Source organism: Falco punctatus (assembly GCF_963210335.1).
Source record: "Falco punctatus genome assembly, chromosome: 7".
NCBI lineage: Eukaryota > Metazoa > Chordata > Aves > Falconiformes > Falconidae > Falco > Falco punctatus.
This window is the reverse complement of record NC_137587.1, coordinates 20,398,989-20,425,581: the sequence shown is the minus strand read 5'-3', so window position 1 is coordinate 20,425,581 and position 26,593 is coordinate 20,398,989. Positions and strand designations below refer to the sequence as shown.

The 26,593-nt window shown below is 39.0% G+C and overlaps 1 protein-coding gene across 14 annotated transcripts in view; it reads right to left on the bottom strand.

The window, feature by feature from the left end:
• Positions 1-26,593, bottom strand: part of RAD51B (RAD51 paralog B) — a 431,140-nt gene that overhangs the window by 225,916 nt on the left and 178,631 nt on the right. The window contains exon 10 of one of the 14 annotated variants that reach the window (XM_080396525.1): positions 2,467-2,686. The exons of the other annotated variants lie outside the window; for them this stretch is intronic. Within the exon in view, the coding sequence (XP_080252651.1) occupies positions 2,562-2,686 (125 nt within the window). The 3' untranslated portion in view covers positions 2,467-2,561. Of the gene's footprint in view, positions 1-2,466; positions 2,687-26,593 lie in introns of those variants that run through there. 14 annotated transcript variants of the gene reach the window in all.

Here is a 26,593-nt window from a genome sequence, read left to right as displayed (position 1 = left end):
GCTGATGAAGGCCACATAGGGAATGTAAACACTCACTTGAGCTTGTCTACAGACTGATGGAGGACGTGAGTCCAGCTAATAATAAAAAATAAAAACTGCTATCACCAGCAGCAGCTGGGTGCCAGACTCAAAGATTCACTACGATTGTCCCTCCGAAAGGAACACAGATTCTGTATGTTCTGTCATTGTGAGTGGTGCTGCAGACATTAAGAACCACTAAAAATTTGTTTTACCATAACGTTACTTCAAGTAGATCACTGCTAAAAGACTCAGCAAGTGGCAAACTGGAGACACTGTGTTTTGGTTTTATATGGTATCTGCTTCCTATAGGTTTCCCTAGCCAAGGCAGCACATAATCCTTTTCAATATAGCAACACTGTTCAGGCAATTCTCAAGCCAGCAGCTAAAGGAAAAAATAATAACCCTTAGCAAAGAATACACAAACAACTATCTACAATCTAAAAGAAAATCCACTTAGATGCAAACTAAACAGGAAACTGAAGTGTCCTGAGTTTAAATAAGGGGAAGCTGCAGATGAGTTCTGGCTCTCTAGAGAATACACACATTCCAGCCTTATGGCCACCGGCAGCAAAGATCTTTTTTATTCTGTCTCCTCAAAACTTGAAGTCTGTAATGTCTATCTGGGAGCATGAGAGACGATTAATTCCCTCTTCATTAACTTCTTGAGCCTTTTACCTTGAACACAAGTTTAAAATTACACACAGCATCCTTATACAAAAAGCAGCCCTGGGTTTCATAATCTAGGTTATCCTCCCCTGGCAAATGCAGTTTATTACACAGAGGAATGCCAAAAGTTAAGTGTGTAAGTTTATACAGACATACCACACTGTTTGTATTGGATTGATTAGAAAACCAGCAAACAAAAACAATGACTTTAATGAAAAGAATCTAAGAACAGAGCATTGTTTATATATTTGTTATTTTGGTCCCTAAAAAGACACACTTTCAGGAGTTGAATATGTAATTATTTTCAAAACTTACAAATAACCAGTAATGAGTATGGCAATTGGACTAAATATTCCTTTCCAGTTGGACTTTACGTACACTTTCTATTTAATTTTAAATCCCTGCCTTCCATGAGTTTTTCAAATGTCTTTTATAGAAAAACATCACAGTTGATACTGATTTCTGTATTTCATGTAATCCAACTCAAAAAGGTTTAATATATGTTTTCAAATAATTAAGAGAACCCCATTTCTGTTGAAATTAATGTTGCAGTTGTTGATGTAGGAGGAAGAATGCATGAGTTTCTCCTGACCCAGCCCCAGTAGATTCAACACTGAACTTTACTGTCAAAATTGCCTTTACCTTCAAAAAAGGAAGAAATTTAAACTTAATAATGCATGATTATAAAAGTAAAATAAATTAACCAAAAGAAAATTAATAAAACAACACAGAAGCAAATACTTTCTCATCTAATTGTTAGTGATCCTTTCAAAATTACTAAAATGCAAATTCTTCAAGAATTTTTCTCAAAGTGTTGTTAAACTAACACCTACAAACAAGAGAGACAAATGTAGCATCACTGAGATCATCAGCATGTCAGCTCTCCTCTGAATGTTATTGAAAGGATATGCTCAAAATTCAAAGGATTAAAGCACAGCATGAATATGAGGTACAGGTCTTGAGAGAATTTACAGCTATTTTAACAAAAAGCATCCACCTCGTGACATGAAGGCCTAGATAATATCTGCACTGTTCAGTGATTTTTCCCATTGAGCAGCTGAAGAAACTGAGACTGACAATCACATTTCCCAACTAGTTTTTTCCTTCTTCTAACAGAGACATACATGACTTCATTCACTTTTTTATCTCATCAAATGGTTGTGGCTGACAGCTAGAGAAGTGTCTTGAATTTATCCTTCCTCATCTTCTCCATACACCTGCTCACTGTGAAACCCTGCAGCTGCTGCAGTGGAGCCATGCTGCCTTTCTGAGCAGCTCCCCATTTCTCTTGTGGACATTCAGGTGAAGATCAGGACACAGCCGTCTGAGGTGGAAGAGTACCCCACAGCAAACAACACAGCCGACACGTATTACAAATAGCATGTAGTGCAAAATCAACGGCCATCCCCGGCAGACAAAAATCTATTCTCCATTATCAGTGGTAATCACTGTCTTAACACTGACGGGAAATCAGTAGATTAATTTTTCCCCGTCACTCTGACAAAAAAACCCAACTTATGCACATGAAACTACTAGTCCCTTCTTCCTCCCTACTGTATTTTACATACAGGATATTTCTGGAATCACAAAAACAAAGGCCAGATTTTGCATGCTTTGCTGACAGATAATCTCTGTGAATGAGTCAAGCAACTTCTGACCTCTATTTGGATAAGCTAAAATCAGACTATCTTAAAAACAATGCAAACTTCTAAAACTTCCATAATTAGTAACCACTGTGAACACTATTTCATTTCTTCTAGCCCTGGTTATTCATAATGAGCTAAAACTTCCAAGGCCTTTTAAGACAGTCAGAAATCCAGTGATGCAAAACCACTGCTTTAAGAAAATTAGGGTATGAGTGTGACAGAGAAATTTTAAGGAATATAAATTTTATACTGTCCATGAATTAAAACATTGTCTATTCTTTTTTCACCTTCATGCATCTGCACCATTGGAGTCATTTGGGACATACCAAAGTAGTGATTTGGTTTTCCATCTCCTAATCAAAGAAAGCAAAAAGAAACATTGAAGAATTTCACCAGAAAACAAGTTTTTATGACGTTTGCAGCTTAATGTTTTAGATACAAGACTAAGACAAGCTTCCACTTAAAAAAAGCATTCATCTGCAACAAATCTATAAATCTTCTGAATGTATCCTGTAATTATATATGGCAGATAATGGGTACCTAAACTTACCAGTCTTGGTAAAAAAATGGTACAACTGGCTAAGATTACACACTCACAGACAGGAATGAGTGTCTTTCAAATAGGCTACCACCAGCCCCTGTCTCTTGGATCCCAGCATGTGAATGGTCAATCATGCTTACCACTGTGATAGAAGCTGTTGGTGAGTGTGAATGAAGGAGCAGGTAAAGATGAATAGGTTGATTCCTGGCTCACAGCCATAAAATTCATTAAGGTATTGCCTGAAACAAAGGAATGGTAATTTGTATCTAAAATAAGCCAATGTTACACTGTTGCATGACCATTCTCTTGCCAAAGCGTAGAAGAAAAACTTGAGCTTAGTGATATCCTTCCAACTCTCAGTGCTATCTGTGGCTACTCCTCAAACACAGCTTACAACTTCTTCCCTGCTTAGGGCTGTTCTTGAACTTATAATTATGCAAAATAAGGTAATACTAGGTCTAGAATCACAAAAAACACAATCCATGCTTTCTCAAAGGCTATTCAGCAAGAGCTCCTAACCTAGAAACCTAAAATTACACCGGCTATCGTCAGACTTAACCTTTAAAAGCTCAGCCTTCCTGAAGTATAGTCAGACGCACATCTGTGATTATCAGCACAACCCTGACATTGGCTACAGTACAAATGTAAATACTGATCCCAGTGCTGGCTACAACATGAAACTGACCATAGTTCCTTATTCTGGTAATATCAGCATGCAATTTGTTGGACAGATTCTATAATCCACAGATGAAGGTAGTTGTAGGTTTTCAGTTTATCCAGCATTAACAGCCCCTAATAGCCTAGTTTGGCACAGACATAACAAATGGAAATGGCTTTAAATTATCCTTCCCCTGAGACACAATTTCATAAGAGAACAAACTCTATATGCACAAAGAGAGATTTCCAATGTAAACATGCGGTGGAAGCTAAAAGCTGCAGTCAGACTTAGGGCAAAGCAAGGGATACAATTTCAAAAGCACTGATTTCTTCAGAGTTCACAATATATATATTCTTTTCTGCTGACTTTTATGCCCTTTGTGCTCAGAAGACCATGTATATTAAAGAAGCCACTTTTTAACTTTTTGAGACCTTAATGAGCTTTGTCTCATTTTCCTCTCACACAACAACTCTGGCTGGGATACAGAATCTACAGTTGTTATGATGGATTAATTGTAAGTAGCACCAGAAACATTACCAGCATCTGACTGTCAGCATTTTAAATTATCCTTTACATTTTCAGAAGATGGACTCTAGAATTTTGACCAACTTCTTAGCTAATCTGATATTCTTAAACTGTGAGGAAAAAAAAGAAAAAGAAAATGTGTAATAACTCCCGTATGGAGGATTCTTTGGGATTTTTGTTTCTCAGGATTAGTATCAGGCCTGATTTTGTATTTGATAAGATGCCAAGCAGAGTCAGAGAGAAATCCAACGCCAGTGCCAGAAAAACCTGTAATTATGAACTCTAGTATTTTTACCCTCTGTCTTCTTTGTACTCTGACAAATATATGTATGAAGACATTATATCGCAACCATTATCATCTGGAGGTGTGACCTCATGACCTCTCATAAAAAGACAATACCAGATCTAAGTTCAACAGAAAACTTCCAGCCATTTTGCACAACATGATATTGACTTATTTCAAAACTGAAGTTTAGATACCTCAAGGTTAGGCACTTTTGTTAGTTTGTCTTTTCAGCAGAGACACTGTTTTTAAACATTGCTGACATTCAATGCTGAATCAGTGCCCTAAAAGAATAGATGAATTATCTATCTGAAGAGGATACAGTGGTTGTTGTGATTGGATACATTCAGTCTGTTATACCAGTAAGGAACAAAAATGTTAATCGCCTGAGGTTTCAGACCATCGTGCTTAAATAGAAACAATCTGTATTTAAATACTTTCTGTAATGCACAATTCAAGGATACTACAAAATTAAACAAAAAAGCAGGCAGAAAAAATAAGAGGAAAATGGCACATCTGGGAAGAAAAGAGGGATGCTTATACAAGCTAACATTTGTATGTGAATATTACTCACTGTAAAGTGGTAGAAAGGCTATCATTACCAACATTTATAATCCAACAAAGCAAAACAATAGCCGGCATGTACAAAGGATTAATTGTTACACTGATAGATGTTTGTATGGGATGTAGCTTTATATCTCATACCCTACAAGCTGTGTGCTGATGTATCACTAGTCCTGATACTATAGGGGCTAGTAAAACCTCATCAGATTAGAAAGTTCCTTTAGGACAGTCACTTTGATTGGTCTATCCTCTAATACTATTCCTCTTTTAAAGGTTCCCCCCCAGGCCTCAAACAATTAGGGAAATCATCTACTGCCCTCACATTCTTTACAATAGGCAAGTCACTCCTTCAGCAACATTTACCACATATAATTTACCACCAACCCCAACCTGTTACTGTGTTGTGTTTTAGAGGAATCCTGATTTTGATATTTAATCCATAAAAATAAATTTTAAAGTCATCATGCTTTTTGAGATACCATGATACAGGACTAATTGGCCTAGGAAGTTTTTCAACTACCTCATTCAAAAGCTTTATGTTTAATGCTAGGACAATATCACTATATTGCAAATATCACAAGAGGCAAGATGTAAACTGGTTGACGGTTTCAGCTAAAGAACAATCGATAATGCCTGAAATTTCCATGTTGCCAACGCTTACATATACAAGATTTTGTACCCATATTCTCTCAGAACTATGACTAGTGCCTCTATCTTCAAATTCTACCCTGGGCAAATGCACCTAAAGCTACTGGTACCCAGCTTTCGGCTTTAAAGACCTGTTTATTTGTTTTGTTTGGTTGGTTGGTTTTTAATCAATTCTTCAAAGAACACTTGACCAAAGACTACTCTGCAATTTCCCAAAGTGAAGTATTTCACTATTAGATGAAAAAAGATCTGATAATCATAACAACTCCAAAGAAAAACACAAAGCAAATGACTTCATTTGAGTTGCCCCAATAGATTGCTTGTAAAAGACTTCTGAGTATGTGGTTATCAATAAATCCATCTACACGTATACAAATATGCACACACACACAGTTATGTATCTCTTCGATTATATACTGAATTGTCTTTGTGTTTATTTAGGAGAGGTAGGTGGAATGTTAAAGTTACAGCTGTTTCAGACATTCACCTCCCAGAGAATATGTATACTGAAAGGAAACTGCACATTAGAATTTGATACTCCTGTCTTTCAAAGAAATGTAACTTAAGCAAGTAAGGAAATGGGATTTAAAATGTTTTAAATCAGCCACAGCAGCTAAGCCAAAGGGCTGTGCAAATATGAGAGTTTGCTTTAATTTACTAAATAACTTGCTTGATTTTCTTTTTTTTTTCTTCCCATTTTTCAACAGTTCAGGACAAACACAAAAAATCGTACTTGGAGAAACTACCTATACTAAGCATGTTCTCTGATAGTACATACATATGTTGTTCTGCGTGGTGCATGGCTTTGTCCTCTGCAGCTTCACTTGCTTGACTTCCTGACAAGATCTTTCAGCACAAGGATGACATGTTTCTATATGGAATTGTTTAGAGCATGATAAGGTATAAACAATTTTGAAATAATAATAGAGCTGGACAGCACTTGCATTGAATGCAGTCTGTAACACAATTAGGCTAGCAACTGGATATTTGAAGCTGTCCCCCAGAAATATAGGAGACCATTGCATGCACTGGGAAATAAATCTACTTTCTGCAACTTCAGAAGTAAAAGATTACGAAGATGAGTAGGGAGAGAAGCAACCAAAGAGAACAGAACGATCCATTATCCTTCAAGTTGGAACTCAGTCAAAAGGAAGTTGAAACCACCACTTCACCACGAGATACTCAGGAGAGACGGTTATTTCTGGAGGAACTGAAGTTACACAAGAGAGTTTTGACAGCTAACAGGAAACCAAATCCAAAAATGATATGCTAATTCACAGTAAGACACAAGCGACAGCCACTGTCTGCTGACTCTCCCACCTTCTTGCCAGACGTAGCAAGAATGTGCCATTTGCAAGACAAGTAACGTCTTCCTTCTGAAGGCAGAAAAATCATAAAGAAAGGTCACTTCGAATCTGAATTCCATTTCCAAACATAGCAGGGCTTGGGCATGTTGGGGAAGAAGCATTGAGAAACAAGTATCCAATTCCTTGAGTGGAAAGTGGAAGATCTCTCCAGCTCTTCTCATTTGTGATCCTTCACTTCCTCCTGCTAAGTAAGCTTGATCTGCCTTTTATTATGACATAATTATTGGGAAAAAACCCTATAATACAAAAATGCTTGATGATATAAGAAAATTGTCTCCCCAAAATAGGCATCTTCATTCACAGACTGTTTTAAAGGTTAATAACATTGTAGCTGATACTTGATTCAGAAAGCAGAAACTGTTCTTACACAAGCCAGAATGTATAAACACTTGTGCAGAGGCCATAAGGACTGTGCTGTGCTTTCTCAGAGTGAACTGGGTGAAACAACTTCAAAAATTTCCTCTCTCTTTTAGTACCCTCCCTTAGGCTTCATTTCATTAATCCAAAACACATGAAGTTTGGTCACCCAAAGGAAAGACAAATCCAGAGGGTCCCTCCAGTGGTTTATGCTTGCCATCTTGTGATTTAATGACTTCAGTGCTTCATTTGAAAAGGTTTCATTTCTGTAAATAGTCTTCATATGAGCCACAGATCGCCAAGTGAGATCCTGAGTACTTCTTCAGCTGGCAAGCAGGATTCAAGGCTCATTTCTGTTGTCTTCAATGGCAGTTCCATGGTAAAAACATTCCTTGGCCTAATGCAACATGACATAATATGGCATAATACACAGATTTCTATTCTGCACCTCCAAGTTCTGTCAAATGTCTTCATCCAGAAATCAGCTTAACATTCTACTTTCAAATAATAAGAGCCAAATCCTAAATGGAGATCTCAAGGAATATGCCTATTTGTGAATTGTATCACAACATGTTCCTCTACAGGTGTAAACCAGAGTTTACCTGTTCTGAAAGATGTTTGTGCATTTGGGCAGTATTCTTTGACTAGGAGGTCTTAATCTAGTCCTAAAGCTCTTAACCTTAATAAGCTGGGAACCTACTGCCTTTTGAGTACATATTGCCCCAGCTGCTGTTAGTTCTTTACCAGTTTAAGCTGTAGTTTCTCTGTAGCCCATTGAAAGAGCTTGGCCTACACACAGGCATTTCCATTAACCCCTGTTCCTGTCTCATCAACACATCTTTATTCTGTTCTCTGTCCATTAGAAGCTGGACACTGCTTTATTGTGCTAAGGACTAATTCCTTCTTTTTACCTAAAAATCACCTTCCAGGCTGCCAAGCCAGTCCTGCTCGTTCTAGGCTGCCAGTCAACCATTCTGGGGCATCAAGGACCCACACATTGGTAAATGTTTCAAGAGCTATAGTTACAGCAGCGGTTTTCATAATCACTGCTCTTATTGTCAAAGTATCTACAGCAGCCACCATTTCTTCAAAGGATCAAAATCTGAAGCCTTCTATATGGAAACCCAGGCCACCCATTCTTTGTCCTCCTCCTCCTCTTCCTCCTCCTGTAACTGATCCAGCTCTTGAGATTGATAAGAGATGCTGGACCATGCTCATTATTCACATAATATTTACCGACACATTATAACATGCAGCAGCACCCTGCTTGCGATGCTGACATATGTGTCCTGCAGGATCTCTTCAGCCAATCAGTAGCAAAATCTTCCTGATTTCAGTCCTCTAAGTCCCTCTGTTCACGGAACATGCTGTTCTATTGTCATATTCTTCAAAACCCCTGAACTTACGAAGGGCATGCATCAGTCTGGAATGCCACCTCTGTGTGCCATTCAGAGACCTCCACATGCTTACAGTCTCAAGCTTCCAAGCTTGAAAATAAACCAGAAACACATGAGGCTTAAGAGGCTTTGCTCATGTATCTTAGCACTTCCCAAAGATCAAGTAATTTAAAACTACTATAATATTGGAGCTTCTTCTCTTCCCTACCTTCCCGCCTCACCAGGATATAGCAAGGCAGTAACAGAGTCAATTTACAGTGTCAGCGTTTAAAGATTTTGGAGACAGTGCCATCCTACTTTCACTGTTTCAAAGGTTTATTCCATTTCAACTATGCCTCTGCTTAAAAGATAACTGAACTCAGCCCTCAGAAAAGGTGAATTTTTATAACTCATTGATAGTCACATAATAAGGACTATAACAAAGGAATAAAATACCACTTCATATAAGTGGCTAACCTCATCAGGACCTTGTTCTGTACTGGATCAGTGCTTTCCACACCAATGATCTAAGTCTACCAAACGATATAGAACCAGAGAGCCGGTTAACACCAGCTTATCCTTAATGCTTAACACATTTACTGATTGCTATGGAAGTCACTCGTGGCCTCAGTACAATTCAGAAATCCCACTTGTTTGGTGGCAGGTAATATTTTGGACATATTTTTGATGCCTATAAATCACAAGTGAACAACTGGCATAATGACACAGACAGCAATCAACAGCTTGAATATTCCCCATAAAAACAAGGCAGCAGTCACACCTTACGCCACATCTTTCAAATTTGACCTCCAGTCTTCATCCAAGCCTTCTGCATCCAGCACACTGGCAAACATGCAAAGCTTCCTGAGCCATCCAGCATCTCAGTGAGTGATTGCTTTTTTTGGGGTAAATATTACTGGCCACAGCTCAAAGGAGCTCTTCTACGCTTTTGATCTCCACTACAAACAGAAAGGACTGAGCAGCATGTGGCCAGAAAAAGCAGCATCCAGAAAGAGGCTATGAAAACTTCTGCCCATAGAGCCAGTAAAAAAGAAAGGTGAGCTTTTCCACAACACAGTTTTCCACAAAACTATTTCTACAAAAATTCTACTTCATATATTTGGAAACTGTAATTTGCATCCATCCATCCTTGTTCTCAAACCCCCTAAGTTCCATGAGGGCATGTTTCAAAAGCAAGCATAGAAATACAAGGCTGGTTCGTACACCTCACCAAGCTTACATATCACTGCATGCAGAATTTAACAGTATACACACATGCTATGAGTGAGCATGAATAAGTTAATCCTTAGGCATAATGCCTAGAAAAACAAAAGAAGAGTTTTCCGAGAAAACTCACAGAAAACCTCATATAAATATTGTTAGTGAAGCTCTGAGTTTTAAGCATGTACTTTCTTTCATGCCTTAGGATGACTTCATATCTTAATTTCTTCCACAGATGCACTTCTTTGCCAGGTTCTGACAAGGCTGTTCTGAAACCCGATGATTACAGTGCAAAAAAAAATTTGTGCCTTTATCTATAAAACATAACAAATGGACTGCGTATAGCTGGCCTTTCATTTTCCAGTCCTGTTTTCCCTTACAGTAAAATCATGGCAGTACACATAGCCAGAAGAGTTTCCTGTGAGCATCTGCCCTGGTCTGCACCTCAAGAAGCTGGATTAAAGACTGTTTCTATACAGATGTTTCATGTGATCTTAAATATATCAATAACTAGTGTACCAGCCTCACAGATGAACTGCCCCAAAGCTGTCACCCATACTGCTAGTAAGCTGAAACTTCTAAGGCTGAAGTTTACCACTACTTCTTCCAGTCACTGTACACACTCACACGTTTGCCCATACAACTGAGAAGACTGAACGGCCAAACAGCTATTCCAAGCATAAGTACCTCTGCAACCTCACATTCTCACTGAAGTCCTGAATCCTTACAAGAGCCTTTTGACAACATGGACTGGGTTTTGTGTTCTTCTTCTGAACTGTCCTCCAGTATTTCCCTATTCTCCCCAAACTCTGAGAATCAGAACTGGACACAAATTCCTGCAGAAGTTTACCAGTCCTTGGTACAGTAATAAACAGCATTCCTCCTTTCTATTTGACAATCCCGCTAAAGCATATCAGGACCCCATCAAGAGGCTCTTTGCCAGAGCTGATTAGCAAGACAGCTTCTGCTGAGGAAGTTTCAGCTACTTTCCCACCCCAGCATAATCTCTGGATTATGGTTTAAGTCTGTTTCTTCTGCTGTATGCACAAACTTGTGTTCTTTCCTCTCATTTACATTGCCTTTATTTGGCTGTAGTAGAACTACACAGAAGTATGGCTCATCTTTAAAAAGGAGCTAAAAACCAGACAAGGAGATAAATGGAATAACCTATTAAGCCATGATGTCCCATAAGTTGTGTGCAAGTATGCTGTTGAGTCAAAAAGGGGAAAGCATTCAGTCCCACTGTCCATCTTGGTAATTGCCTGGGAAACCATCACATCAATGGAATGGATCTGGCGCCTTTCCATAGCATTAAATTTGCAAGTGAAAATTAATCTTCAAAAAAGTTACTAGTTGCTGCTGGTATTTAAAGGAAAGTGCCCCTTCATCCTAGGGTCGCAGCACTAACAGTTTAATTAATTTGGACATTTTTGAGAATCTACACACCTATTTTATTGTTTTTAGTCACGAGCATTTATAGTCATCTTCAGTACAGATTGGAACTTTCATTTTAGGGTTACAGATTGTATCTTGGAAATTAAAACAGTCAGGAGAAGGGTAATGCAAGGACCTATCGTGTCCACCTATGTGGTCCATCAGATATTGAGCTGTAAAGGGCAAACTTTAAAAACTACGTTACATTATCTTTTGTTTCCTTTTGCAACATCGGTTGCACAAGCATGAAAGTGTAAACAGCATGATTCTCCCTTATCAGTGACCTGTCTCCTCCAAGATTTATTCAGAGGCCAGAAGCAGGTTCCCCGGCATCACCACTGGCTAACTTCACAGACGCTGGATTACACTATCAGTAAGGCTGCTGGGACAACAGTCTGGACGGAGAGCAAAAGCCTTTGTTTACATACACATTCCTCCTTCACTAACAAGGAAATAACTCAAACTAATATAAGTAACATAACAGTTTAGTATAAACACATCTACGCACATGTACTTACATAGATCATACACAGGCCCTTAAGTCTAGAACCACAGGGAATCTGCAGCTGGGAACTGTTGGTAAAAAGTAGTCAGAAAATCAGGACTGTCAGTTTTTTGGCTGCAACTTCTTCAAGCATTTTCTGCCCACATGCCTTAAAGCTCAAAACTCTGAGGTCTATCAACTGTGGTTACTTGGAGTCCCTGACTCAGTCTTTGGCCATGCACTAAGATAGTTTTCACTGCTGTGTCACTAGTTTGGCCCAAGTCAAGAAATTACCTGGATCTAGAAGAAATTATGTTTCACCCTCAGGTCACTGGTTTGGATCCAGCACAGGTTAGTAGTAGCTGAACGTCATCACCATCAGGCACATGTTTACAGTCTGATGCAAAATGAATTTGCCAACTTACCAGTTTCACTACATACTCCACTATCTACACCATGATGCCCTTCACAACAGCTTTAGAAATGCAGCAAAGGACTAAACGGGAGCCCAAGCTTCCATGCCAATTGATTGGATGTGGCATCTCCAGATCAAAGCTGAACAACAATAAGCCAGCAGAACAGCTTGTGCCACTACCGCTTGTGGTCGAAGGTCCAAGGACAAGAGGAAAGAGACTACGGTTTGCAGAGCTCTCACCTTGGTGCCTTACAGTAACACTAAAATCTATTAAAAAGTACAGCCTGTTTTTAGCAAATATTTTCCTAACTACAGATGCAAGTAGAAGGCACAGTTGTTTGTGTCAGTACCCTGAAAGCAACAAAATTCTTTTCATCTAGCCTATATTAGGTGTTAGGAAAACTTTAATGTTGACTATAAGGTGGGATTTAAAACGCTCTCTTTAAACACACCTTGGTTACATCTGGTTACTTACAGTAAGTTACACCCAGTTACTTTTTCAAGGAATGTCAACATTTGAGGGCTGTGACTTACTGGTAGTTTAATGTTATCCTGGGATTAATATGAGAGGAGAGAAGTGGGCTGTGAGTTACGAGAGGATGTGTACTGCAAGAGATTTGGCAGGCCAGGGCTCTCATTAGGCCCAAACTTGGGATGTCCTAGGTCTGTATGTATGCTATTAATCACTAGCTGAAGCATACCAACAAAAGTAGTTTTTCCATTAAAAAATGCATTGCTCATTTCAAGAAGAACAGAATTATCCTATCTGCAGAGTTCAGATTTTGGGAAAAAACAGAGTTTCTTCTCTGTTCAAAACAACTTATAATCAGCCAGAAGGTTCCAGAAGAGAAAATATTTTTCTCCCCTTGCCTGAAGGCAGGACTATTCCATCTCAAAATTTATTAAGTATTTACTAACCTGAGTTGGCAGAAAAGATAATCTTCAAACCATCAGCACACTTAAAAACAACAAAGTAAGTAGATTTATAATTAAGGAATTGGCTATTAGGAGAATAATATCCCTGTCTTTTGAAAGAGTCCCTAGTAAATAGATTAAGTACACATCAGAGATTCATCAAAACATGCAACCTTGTGTATAGATTAATAAGTAAGTATAACAAACATGGCATAACAAAGAAGAGTATATACAGAAAATGACAGCAAAAAAGAAAAAGTACAGAACAGACAAAAAAGTAGCATCATAGGCTCATAGGATATTTAAAGCTGGAAGGGAACTCAGGAAGTCTCTAGTCCTACCTCCTGCCCAAAGCTGGGATAGCTACAGTGTCAGACCAGGTTACTCAGGTCTTTATCCAGTCAGGTTTTTAAAACTGCCAACGACAGAGACAGCACAACTGCTCTGGGCAACCTGTAGAGTTCAGAGTGTAGATAAAAAGAAAGAAACAGGCAGACAGAAAAAAATGCAGAAGGAACCACAAAATGTTTCCTGAACCTGGAAATTATATTAATGACTGTCATAGAAAGAAAAAGAAAGGATAAGGGAAGAAATCAAAGGTCTTTTAAAAAGAAGAAAAGAAGTACAGGAAAACATTTTTCAGGAACCTAACATGAAGGACCTGATTCTTAAAGGCTTGATATGTAAAATTAAAAAAAAAAACAAAACCAAAAACCAACCCAAAATCGAAACAAAACAGAAAACATTTATGGCATTTAAAGAATCTCAACAACGAATCCAGAACCTGAGGTAACCAAAATCACCATCTACTTTCAAACAGGAAGGCTGTAGCCAAGCCTGTTGAGCAGGGTTTGACACATTTCTGCTAAAATTTTAAGTATAAATAATGAATTACACTATTTTGTATGGCGAGCTCTGTAGTTATATCAGATAAGAAGCTGACTGAGAGCCCTCTAACTGAACACATCTACCATATGGCTGCTTTAATGCTTTCCTTTGCAAGGATTTAGGGAACGGCAGGAATGCATGGCAGGGGCATTTTTAGTGGCTGCTGGATTAAGGGATTTGGATAAACATTTTAAATTTTGTTTCCTGGCCTATTTGTTCTGTTACAACCATTCTGATCACAGAACCTGCAAGCATGGGACATCTTTAATGTGGTCTGTGACAGGGCAGGAAGGCTATTGTATTAATATCCCACCCTATTGCCACTACATGGTCAAGCGAGATAAAGATAGAAATGGACAAACAAAATTATCATTATTTGTTTTATTAGCTAATAGTAACAGGACACTCAGGGCTATAAAAGCTTAGGCAGTGAAGGCACAAGTTCCTGGCCTGAAGAGTTTATACTGACCACCACCACCAGTCAGGGCACAGCATGATTCTAAAAGACTAAGGGGTAAAAAAAGATTTTTCCTTTCAGGCCCTCCATCCTTTTCTAATTGACATGGGTTGGTATCACTAGGTCTTGATTTAATATTGGCCTGTGTGTCAACAAAGTGCAATTGCCTCAATAATTCAATCAATACAGAATTGTGGCCCTGGAGATAGAGAGAAAAGTGGAAAAGCAGCAGAAGCAACCAAGGAGACAAGTAAGAAAGAGGCCTTCTTCTGAAGTTAACTCCGAAGAAGTATGCCATGTAATATTTTAATCATCACTGTGCTCACTCCACAACAGGCAGCATACAGACATAACATTAAATTTATGCCTGTCATTTTCTTAAGACAACAACAAAGTTAGCAAGATGATGTTAGCATTCAAAGTAATCAGGTGATGACAGGAAGCCACATCTAAGTGTCTGAACAAAGAAAACCCCACAGAGCTTCAAGTGCCCGTGACGCAGTCTTTTCCAATCGAGTGTAAATAGGACATGTCACCTCACCCAATACCCTTGAACCACAATGTTCTGAAGGTACCAAAGGAGGAAACCACACTGCAAAGAGGAAGCAACAAATTCAGTTTTTAAAAAGCTTGCCGGTTTAAACCAACTTTATCATAACCAGAAACAGCTATTAAACTCTGAAGCAATAACACACCATCAGCAATTAAACTGTTGAAACTGGGCAGAGAGCTCTCAAACATTTTAAATGGCACATTGAGTGCAGGGATAGCTCACCACTATGTGCAAGGTGACCACTGGCAGGCAATTGTTTATTGGAGTGGTTAGAATACGGTACACCACTACTACAGGTACCTGTGCAAAATCCAAAGGAAACACCACATAACTTCATATAGAGCTAGGAAGTAGGGCTGACTGGTAAACAATTTTATTTTTGTTTTATTCTTCACTGGTTTAGCAAAAGCAAGACCTTGCAAAACAACATTTTAGGGTGGGAGGATGCAAGAATGGTGAGAGAGGAAAAAAAGAAACACACAGACAATAACCCAGATGTTATTTTGGTAAGTATGTCTCTAGTTCTAATCAAGAACCTCAGCCTCATCTCCTCTTGTCTTCAAGATTTTTATATTATCAGCAACACATCTCCACAGAACACATCAATTTCTGATAAAACATCTATTTCTTCATCAAAAACACAGTTGTCACGACAGTTTTCAGCACAATCAAAATAAGAAATACTTTATCACCTTGAAACCCTCTGAAAATCTACTGGTTTACAGACACAGCAAGTTGTATTCATGTATTTACTTGTTTGTTTGAAATGCCTATGATTCAAAACTGCACTACACCAAACTGCAGGTGAATTTCTACCACCTTAAATACTGATGCAAAAGAACCACCACCAAATCCTGGGCTGAAGCTATAATAAACTCAAAATTACCCTAAATTGGATGGCCTGAGCAGACTTATTACATGCCATTTGACTTGCTCGCAATTACTATTCAGCCTGCTAGACACAAATACCTTGTTACAACAAGTGAGGAAAGCAAGGTATCCCTATCTAAGGGAAACCCATAGATCATTAAAATAAGTTTTCAAAGTCTTTTACACAGTCAGAATGGCATGAAGGTGATACAGCCTCCTCTCACCCATAGAAGCTTCCCATTCAGAGAAAAGACATTTCATTTTAAGAGAAGACAAGTTCATCTCAGGATATATCTACACCACACATAGCAAATACTAGGAAGATTAGCATGTGCTGACCGCTCTGCCTCTGTGACTCATGTGCTGCTGGAACCCTCTGGATCCCAACAGTTCATTTCACGCTAGCTCACATGACCATCACAGCAGTGACTCAGAAGCAGATGAACCCTCAGGAAAAGGAGAACTGGGCAGCTGTTGACTATAAGCCAAGACAATGAACTCTAGTACTTGACATGTTGATCCCATGCTGTTCAGAATTACCTCATGCTAACCTGGAGGAAAATAACATGACCAGTCTTTGCCAGTTTGCATTATTCTGATTGAACAGTCAAGAGAACAAACTAGAGGCTCCAAGGATCACAATGGTTTTGGTATTTAACCTGAATCCACCATGAATTTTTCCTCTTGAGATTCTGATTTGGTCACTGACAGGCACTACGTTAGCTTGAAGGCACCAAAGCTTATGTTAAACTTCATTGCTACTGAACAGAAACCGGAAAAGGTTTACAGACTTCTAAAGCTTAAAAAAAAATTGCAGGCCAATCTTCTTAGTCACTTGCCTTTCAGTGGGTAGCAAGTTAAGAACATTAACTTTCAAACATGACAGCCGCTGTTTCAACTTTTAAAACAAAACATCAACATTATCAGTTTAAAGGTAAAAACTGAGGAAACAGCAAGGAAAAAGGGAGTTGGATGAGGCATATGAAAGATCATTCAGCAACAGATGCTGAGGATGAGAGCACCCTGGACTTGGTACTCAGGGCATATGCTCACTGCAGCTGAGATGTGACTATAGGCCAAAGGCAGGCAGAATGTCATATTTCATAGCATAAACAACAGTAAATGAAAGACATGGCAGCTGAGGCTTCAGCACAAATGAGCTTGTCAAATCCTACCAGGATTTGAGCTGGTATCCTGTTGAAACACATACTGTCATTTCTTGTGATCAAGCATCACCAGAGCTCAGTAACTGCAAGTTACCACAGCCAGGCAACAGGTATTACAGCTTATTACTAACCTCTCCTACTGATCTTTGGAAGTGGTCTGTATTGCCTGACTTGCTTAAAAACATGCAAGAGAAAACAGGTCATATGTTTGTTTAAGAAGCAAGTCTACATTAGTGAATAATTTGGCACAATAGTGTCAGCTGGCCAAAAGAGTTGGTGTTGATCTCCTTACGGCTACCCTGTCGTTATCATCGTTGTTCTGTTACAGACTCACCTGCACTGGCTCCCTGGTGAGAGCATCCCTGCTCTGGCTCCCTGGTGAGAGCATCCCTGCTCTGGCTGTGGCTTTAGGACCAGCCATTGGCTTAGATCCTTCTGCCTCCATGATGGTCTTGAGCACAACTGACTAGCATGGAGGGGAACTCAGTTTAATTTCCTGCAAAAGTTCTGTGGTTGGAGCACACCTAAACAAGTCCACATAATGTAAAAACATGCAGCACACAAAGATCATAGAGGACTTGCTTTAAAATCTCAATGAAAACACCACTGCAGATGCAGGCTAAGAGATATTTGAGGCACAGAATGAATCCTACTGGATGAATCTGGTAGAATATGGGAATTTATGTACCTCTACTCTCAATGTATTTGAAAAAGCAGCAGTCAACTCCTATACAGTATATATTCCCAGAATCTCCTAGAGCCAAAAGCTTCAGCCACTTAAAATACAATTCCGGATTCAGATCAGTTATCAGTAATTTTAATTAAGAACCATCCTGCAACATTTACAGTTCTTCCTTAGATTCAGATGTCAAAATCCAGCCCACTGGTTCATTAGGCAAAACCAACAGTGAAATTCAATAAGAAGTTGAAAATCTACCATATAAAAAAAGAAATTAAAATTAAAAGATAAGCAAGGGAAGCAGAAAACTGGATGAAATCAGATATTTTAAGAACTCAAGAATTTATTTACTTTGTGTGTAAGACATCAAGATTTTCCCCCCTTCCTTCAAAGCTACAGGGGCATAGCTGTTGAAGCCTGAAATTGTAGTTCCATACCCTTTTGCTTTTAAATTAAACAAATGATCTCAGTTTTTGGAGTGTTTTTTTACTCCGGGGAAACTATGCCATTAAGAGAGTGCCAGAAACATATTTAATTGATGTGTGTCCCAAGAACAGCTCAAAAGAGCGCAGACATACCACGTATAGATTTCAAGGAAATTACTGAAAAGCCACAGAGCTTCAACAGAATGTGATATATGAAACATGGCGTATAAAAGACTCAGTATCAAAAGGGTAAATTCAGTTTGGAGATATTAATCTGATTACCTAAGAGGTACTATGAATCAGATATGCTCCTTTGTGCACCATATCCAACCTGGACAGATGGAGGAGACTTTATGCCCCATTTTCTGACATACAATTAGTGTTCAAGGGATGATCAAGTTACAGATACAAAGTTTCAAACAATTTTTTTGTTTGGGAGTGGTGTGTACAGTAACCAGCCTATAATGTAAGATTTTCTGACTTTATTTCCTTATGTGGCTTACACACTCCAAAACTTGTCTTTGTTGTTCTCATTTTCAGTTGAATGCTTTCTACACACCTGCCTGACAGAGCACCAGTCCAGCAACATCTCTAAACAAAGCACTCCACATAGAGCTTTGAAACAAGACTGGCACAGACTGAATTCAGGCTAATTTTATGCAATACAGTTTTTTATCCAAATGATAAGCAATTGTCATATTTTTCTGCACCATCTCCTCCTCTCTCCTTCCTGCTGTCACTGGCAATTTCTAGGATCTATCAACAAAAAAATAAGTAAAAATAAACTAACTGTTGCAGGCTCCTCTCCTTGTTGGATTCATACAGTGATGTCACAGTCAAACTTCCATGATTGTAAATTCTGAAGTCAATGGCCCTGGACTAAGTCATTTATCTATTAAAATGTTACTCGTTTACATTATGGTAATGAATGTTTTAAAAAAATTGAAATCTAACTTTGTTTCTGCTTATAAACTCCACTTAAGATTGTGGCAGAAGAAAGCTTAAAAATCCAATCTCTAATTAGGACATCTGTAACTTGGCATTTTCTATTAAAAAGTCTGTCTGCATAGCTTATCAAAGACCCCAGGCTTTGCAGACCACAGCAGCAATCAACCACATGAGGCATTTTTCTGTTTATTTCTCCGTCACCATCCCACATCTGTAAGATTGCGCTCATATCTACAGATATATGAATAACAGAAGTAGTTTTACAAAATACAGGGAAAGAGTTAGCCCACCTGCACTAGCACTGCCCTATATAGCTTTTAATTACTTTGACTATAACTTTTAATTATTTCAGCTGAGGAGACATCATCAAACCCTGCATTAAGGCAAGGAGTATTCAGGGAGAGCAGTTTTGGAAAGGGTGGCTTGGGAGGAGCAGCAAAACGGAGAGGCAGTAGGGCAGAAGTTGCAGCTGGTACACATTCAGCAGCCATGGCTGAATCAGCCACGCCGCAAGGGAGCTGGGGCTTGCTGCCAGCCAACTGACGAGGAAGTAAGATGAAAAGGCGAGTCCATGAGGAAAGGCTGCAGCAGCGTGGGAGGACTATGACCTTTTGATCTCTGAGATGTTCCTGATGTACCAAAGTGACATGTCAGCTCTAATAGGCTGCACTCTCAAACTGGTGGCAGGGGCCTACAAATTACTGTGAGATCTGAAGGCATTTGTTGTGATGATCCCGGCCTGGATGGGGCATATTAGTGCTTCCCCAGCAGGACTGACAGTCCACCCCAACAATTCCCAAACCAGGGGTTGTAACCTCCAGCAGGGTCACAGTCACAGAGTGGGGTCGCAAGCCTGACAGAGATGTGATTGTTTACGTCAGTATTTAGGGTCGCAAGCTCGGCTGGGGTGAGTTCACCACCAGAAACAGAGGCACAAATAGAAACCATTTGGGAACAGCTGGTCTAACAGATTTCACGCTCAGAAACAACTTCTTGGTATTCAGCTAAAATGTGCCCAACCTACTCCCTTACATATCCATGTGCCAGCCTGAAACAACAGCTCCCCTGCCAGGTATCAGACTGGCTCAGATTACTCCCAAGGAGTCATGGCTGCTTATCCAGTAGAAGCATCTGCTTTGGGGATTGCTTTTTCCTGACAAATTTTCCATCGTTAAAAGCGGAGCTATTCATACTTGAGTCACTGTTTTCTTTACCCTTCCTCAGAAGGGAGATGTACCTAGTTAAGCACCAGCTCAGGCAGAAATCTTCTGTACACTACACGTTGCCGGGAAACTGGAGCAGCAGCAGGACATTTTAGGAGAGCAGAAGTTAGTATAAACAAAGCCTTCCTTTAGTTAAGCTCCAGGCTTTTCCTCTTTCTACCATTTCTTCACCCATCTTTTTGTACTGCACTATGAGAACTTCTTTTTCTATTCTCTCTGTGCTCCTTGATTTCTGTTTTTTTGGTATAACTGATATCATGAGAAGACAAGCAGAACCCAGGTTAGATGAATTTTGCCCATGTGGAGCATGCAAAATCTGCTCATACTCAAGCTGCCTATTTTCATTAAAGTAAGAGATAACACATCAACCATATACTGTCTTTTTATTATCGTATTATGCTTGGGTTTGAATATAACATTTTAGGAGCATACCGTCACTGGGAAGAAGTTCATTCACATGTCAGAGCACCCAGCTTCAACCTCCAAAAAGGGCTAATAGGTTATAAAACTTCCATTTTTTAAGACAATAAATCATTATTACAACAATAAAGCAGGAAATACACAGAGATTAAGCAGAAACACCAATGTGCTCTTTTTACGATTAAGGGGAATCATCAATCATAGAGGCTGCTTGAGATTAACAAGGAGCCACTTTTTCAAACATCCTGCAGTAAACCCAGAGGAAACCCAGCTGGAAACTGCAACAAGAACACAGGCATCAGACTCTGCAGTCACCCTCTGTACCCTTGTCCGTGTCTTCCCTTTTGGCCTAACACCTGCATTAGGGTCACTCCTAATTGGTTCAACTTCTGCAGGTGAGCCATATGCTTCACGTAATGCCACAAGCCAAGAGGAATTTTCACAGTGGTATAGAAATCCTCCTGATCCATCCCAGTTCCACTGTTGATACTATAGAATTCGACAAAAGATGGCACTGAATGCTACTGAATGATGAAATCCAATTAATGTTTTTTTAGTCAGCCTCTATTTGTAAAGATTTAAGGATAACCCACAGTAAGTTAAGACAGAATTTAATTGGCCGTTGTGCACAGGGACAAATGGCATTTAGCTCTTTCCTACCTTTGAAGTCATTTTTTTACAATGTAATTACAATGTAAAAGATTAGTTAGTTTGGAGCAGGTCCACCAACACTACGGTACAATGTAGGGCTGCAGAAGGAACTTAGAGCCAAATAGTGTCTTGTGTTTCAGATTTAAACCGCTGATTTGCAGGACCACAGTAAAAACACAAGTCAATCTTTTCAATTCTGCACAGGATGGGAAGAAAGGGCAAAGAAGGAATTACTACCATTAAATAACCAGGTCTCTTAATGCTACTTTTATGGTGTAAACAAAAGTCTAAATTCCAATGTATGAGAGAACATAGTTTCTATAATCACCCATACTAAAATATGAGTTAATCTTATTTTTAAACTTTTTTAGGGCATAAGGAGATGTTGAATCTTGTTGCAATGCTTCACAGCTATATGCCATCAGCTGAAACTCGGTGACTGAACTATGCTCTCAATCTACTACAGTTAAAGGAAAATAGGAATAAACTAGTGTGGCTAGTAGGATTAATGCAAACCCATTTTACTTTGCATTGGAACGTGCAACTTTTTCTCTCGTGCACTTTTTCTCAGTTGAGGTAAGTTACTTAGCAGCCGAGAGGTGGTAAACTCCTAACCACTCAGCTATGACTGTAAGCACTTCTGTTATCATGCCTCTGATTATATAGATGAATGATTCCCAGCAAATGTACCTGAAGGGTTTTTGGATTACAAATTGTTGATTAATGATTCTAAGTCAAACCACGTCTTTAGAAAAAAGCCCACAACAAAGCAGTAAAACTGTATTCTGTCATCGCAGCAATTAGGAAATGAGGAACGGAGATCCTCTTAAACTGATATTATAGAGGCCTTAATGCTTCTGCTGACAGTTTTCAACCCCTTCGTAGTTCAGACCAAGTGATTATGCATATGTCATTCAGCTTGAAACTTCCATAGACATGTACAGTCTCTGTAATGCTGTTTTACTGAGAGATTTATGTTTTGATTAAAAAGCCGTTAAAATTTGGGTGGATGTTATTATGTCACTACTTCCCACTTGTTGAAATATAACATCAAAATTAGTACAGGCTGACATGACCACTGTTATCATGAAATCTAACTGTTCCATACTGCACCGCAACTCTGCATCATACAGAAAAAAAATCACAGTATCATTTCCCCTAATGGTCAATATCATTTGTTCCAGGCCCTGTAAGTGATGGTGCACTTCCTTCAGGTGTTCTCAACAGCCAGAAGGGCTGTTTTCCTTCCACCAAGCAAAGCCTTGAGATGCAGACTCCACTATTTCTAGAAGCAGTTACCAGAAACACAAACACAGTGCACAAAAGGACAAAATCCTATTTTGAGTAGGCTCATTTTTCCCTCCAACATGTATTAATGAGTTTTATCAGGGTCCCTCCTTTTTTCATGAAGGGTCTTAAGCTGGAGAAGTAACTCAAAGACAGAACAGACCAAAGGAACAAAAGGCTTCTCACAGTACTGTTAGCTGGTGCAGGGGATTTCTGGTAGTTTCTTAAAAGACAGCTGAGACATGAAGTCCAGCAGCAAAATAAAGAATTAGAAAGAAGCAACTTCAGCTGTTCCATTACAGCTCACGTGAACAGGAACCAGTGAGCTGAGTAACCCTCTATCGAGTCCTATGCTACAGTCAGAGGTACCCAGGGCTCAGACCTAGAGGCACAGTCCTGTGGCTCACCGAGCTCTCCTGTCCCATCATGGGAATGTGGTCAGCCTTGGGCTTGGAGTGGTAACCAAACCATCAGGTGAGAAGTAACAATTCATATCAAAGTAAAAAGAGGCAAATCTCACTACACTTCCCTGTATCATCATGACTGTAGATCGCAAAAGATACACTGTGGCACTTCGCTATCTCGATAAGCCATAAAACAAGAAGGGAATCCATTACCTTTTCAGGGATCTGTTTTAGTCTTCAGCATTCACACCTGTACTCCAGTCTCAGTTACCATGCATACACATGGACTAATTGTTGGAATTCACCTCCCAAATAACCTGGCAATACCACTACTATTATTTGCACTCATTGCCTTTTTGCACATCTAAAGTTCACTAACCTTCATAGCATGTGCATAAGGGGTCACAGTCAACAGATCTTTCTTACACCATGCCACATAGATCCCAACTGACAGACCCAGTAATCTCCATACAGATTATTCCATAATGGTAACCAAGAAAAGGGGTTTAGTAACTATTCTCAAATCTTTGCGTTTCAAAAAGTCACAGTGGATTCATATTAAAAAGATAGGTTATTAATTTATGAATTGTCCTATTTAAAAAATATTATAATTAACAGCACTGTTTCAATGATCCAAGACAAACTATCTCCTCTTTCAAGCAAAACTGTGTAAATCAGCCTGCAATAGGTTTACAGAGCATTTAGCTAAAATACTAAAGGCCTAAAACATGCCAAAGTGTTATGATACTTTCTAATCTATTTAAATTCGTATCATGCTGAAGCACGTCACTAGAACATGCATTATTCTGCATTAGCCTTAAAACTAAAAGGAGGAAGTGCTCTAGAAACTTGTTTAACAGCTGCTTCATTCATAAGTTCACAGTTCCTGCAAAACAGGTATGTTTGTGTTCTCACAGAATATTCTTTTTTCTGTTTGTTAGGTCACCTGCAGGTCCAACCTTAAGCATAAGTGTATACATAAATCAATACCATAAACAAACCAAAACCAACCAACAGCCTCTGATCTCTGGTAGCTCAGTTCTTGTGGTAATTCCTTCAGCATTTTCTCTCCTTTCAGCACCAGGACTGAAAAAAAGGGATTTGAAGCGAGAGAAGCAATAAACTACAGAACTGGTCTGGGGTGATGGGGTGAACAGCAGGTCAACTAATTTTCCCCATAGGAATATCTTGAAATATCAAGAAAGAAAAAAAAAAGTTGCAAAATAAAAATACATCCCCTTATTAAAACAACCAGTAAACTGAGGCTTGAAGAATACAATTATTTAACTGCAATCTGACAGGAGATCAAGGGCACAGCAAAAGAAGAGAACCCAAAGATTCCACCTTCAAATTTTCTGCCCGTAAGTCAAAGTAGGAAAATCCTGTGGGTGAGAGATACTATGGTAGCTTACTTTTCTCCAGTCTCCACAACACAAAAGCCTATTTCTGCTCAGCAGCTTAAAAGAATTCAAGATCACAGCATCAAAGATGAAAAGTTCAGACTAAGCTCATTGCTCATACTGTGCACTAAAAATACACAATGCTATGACAAACCACTTGATGAACATAAATGGCAGAAGATTGAATGCTGGCCTCCCCAGAACTAGTGCAAGTTTACAGTTAGTTTTAAACACAAAATAATTCTGACTTTTCCAAAGAAATATTTGAAAGTACAAGCTGAGATTGAAGAAGCCCAAGACAGCATTTCTTTTATTGCTTGACACTTTGTGCATGCTGGGAGGGGGATCCTGTTGTGTTCATACCAACACACCCCTGAGCTTTTTCCAAGAAAGATGGGAGTTTGGCTTTGATGTCTGCAAGAGGAAGTTAGAGCTTGCAGCTGGCAGATACATTAATAGGATAGGCACTGGTGGACTATAAGGGACCTCAAGTACGTCACACTGCCCTATCTGTTCACAGCTTACAAATGCAACACACAAATTTCACCATCCAGCTAGTGCTCAGCCACACAGGCTTAGGATTAATTTCTAACAACTCTCTAGTTTAGGTAAAATCCAGTCATGTGAACTTTGTAAAACCAGTAAAAATAGTACAGTCACAGCCACAGATAACTTGCTTAAAAACATCCATTAGGAGTCTTATAAAGTATTTTTTTGCAGACATTTGCACTCCATTTCTACTGTTCACTTAGCCTAATGCAGCTTAAATCTGTTTTTTAATATTATAAATTATTTTAATTGCAGTAAGAGCTACTTTTTACATGCTTACATAATAAGGCATTAATCCTTCAGGCCACATCTTCAAGCCTAGTGATAGCTCTGGGCTCATCTGACCATCTTTGCAATCTACAACAACTTTAAGGCCTCTCAAAGTTGTCTTTGACTAGAAGAGCTAAGCAGTGGCTATTCCATAAAGCAAGGATGCAAGTGAAATAGCAGTATTGCCGTCATCCTCCAGTCTGCCCGCTCCAATGACAGGGTTTGTGAGACGGCTGAGAATGGTGCAGCTACAGGTAAAAACTGAGTTTGGCTCCTAGGGAAGAAGTGTCAGCCTTATGTGCCTGAGAATTGTACAGCTGCAGAAAAACATCATTAGTCTTAATTAACTCCTTCAGATGATAACCTGGCAAGTGTGTAAAGACCAAATGAATACAAGAGCTCATCCCACAGGTAGATAAATTTTTGTATTTTACTCAGTACTTTAACTTGGAGCAAACAAAGGTGGGGGTTTTCCCTGTCTTGAAGCAAAAGTATGCACAGATCCGAGAATTTAGCTGGACTTATAACCATTTCCTACAAGAAATACCAACAAACAGTTCAAGAATTCTTACATTGCCACGTAAGTGCTGGGATTTTACAGCCAGCACTGCTTTTGTAAAGCCTTTAATATTCTTATAAAAATATAACATATTTTTAGGACACAAATTTTCATGCACTAGATTACAATTTTACAGAAGACAAGCTTTGAGCCTGAAACAGCTTGTCAATGTCCTTTCAGCTTGTTCATCAGATTAACTTTCTGTCACACATCCGATGAACAGCTTCCTTGGTTTCTTGCCTAATCTTACACATAACCCAAGCAATTCAATTCTAAAGCACAATCCGAAGCAAAACCAAAAGCCACTACAACATTCCACTTATTTCTAATAGCATGTTCAGTTTGAAATTTTCATTTCTGCCTCTAAGACTAGCCTTTTAGCAAACCATTTACAGTGACAGGGCTCTGATTTCAGATAGGATTAAAAGAACATTATTGGACATACACAAACCAAGGGTTCCAAGTTGCTTACAGGACTAATAATGTGTTATAGGTCCTTTCACATCTAGGTCACTGGTTTAAATTCAGCTTTACTTTGTAATGAGTGAAAAGGAAGAATGAGGTAAGAACAGAGTCATGAATCTGGCCTCTATTCCTGCCTCTGCAACATATCTACTTTATGCACTTGGGCTACTCGCCTAACTACTCTTTCCCGCAAATTCTACAATTGTTGAATAGCAGTAAGTATTATGGGTGTCACACTAATCCTAGAAGACTAATTCA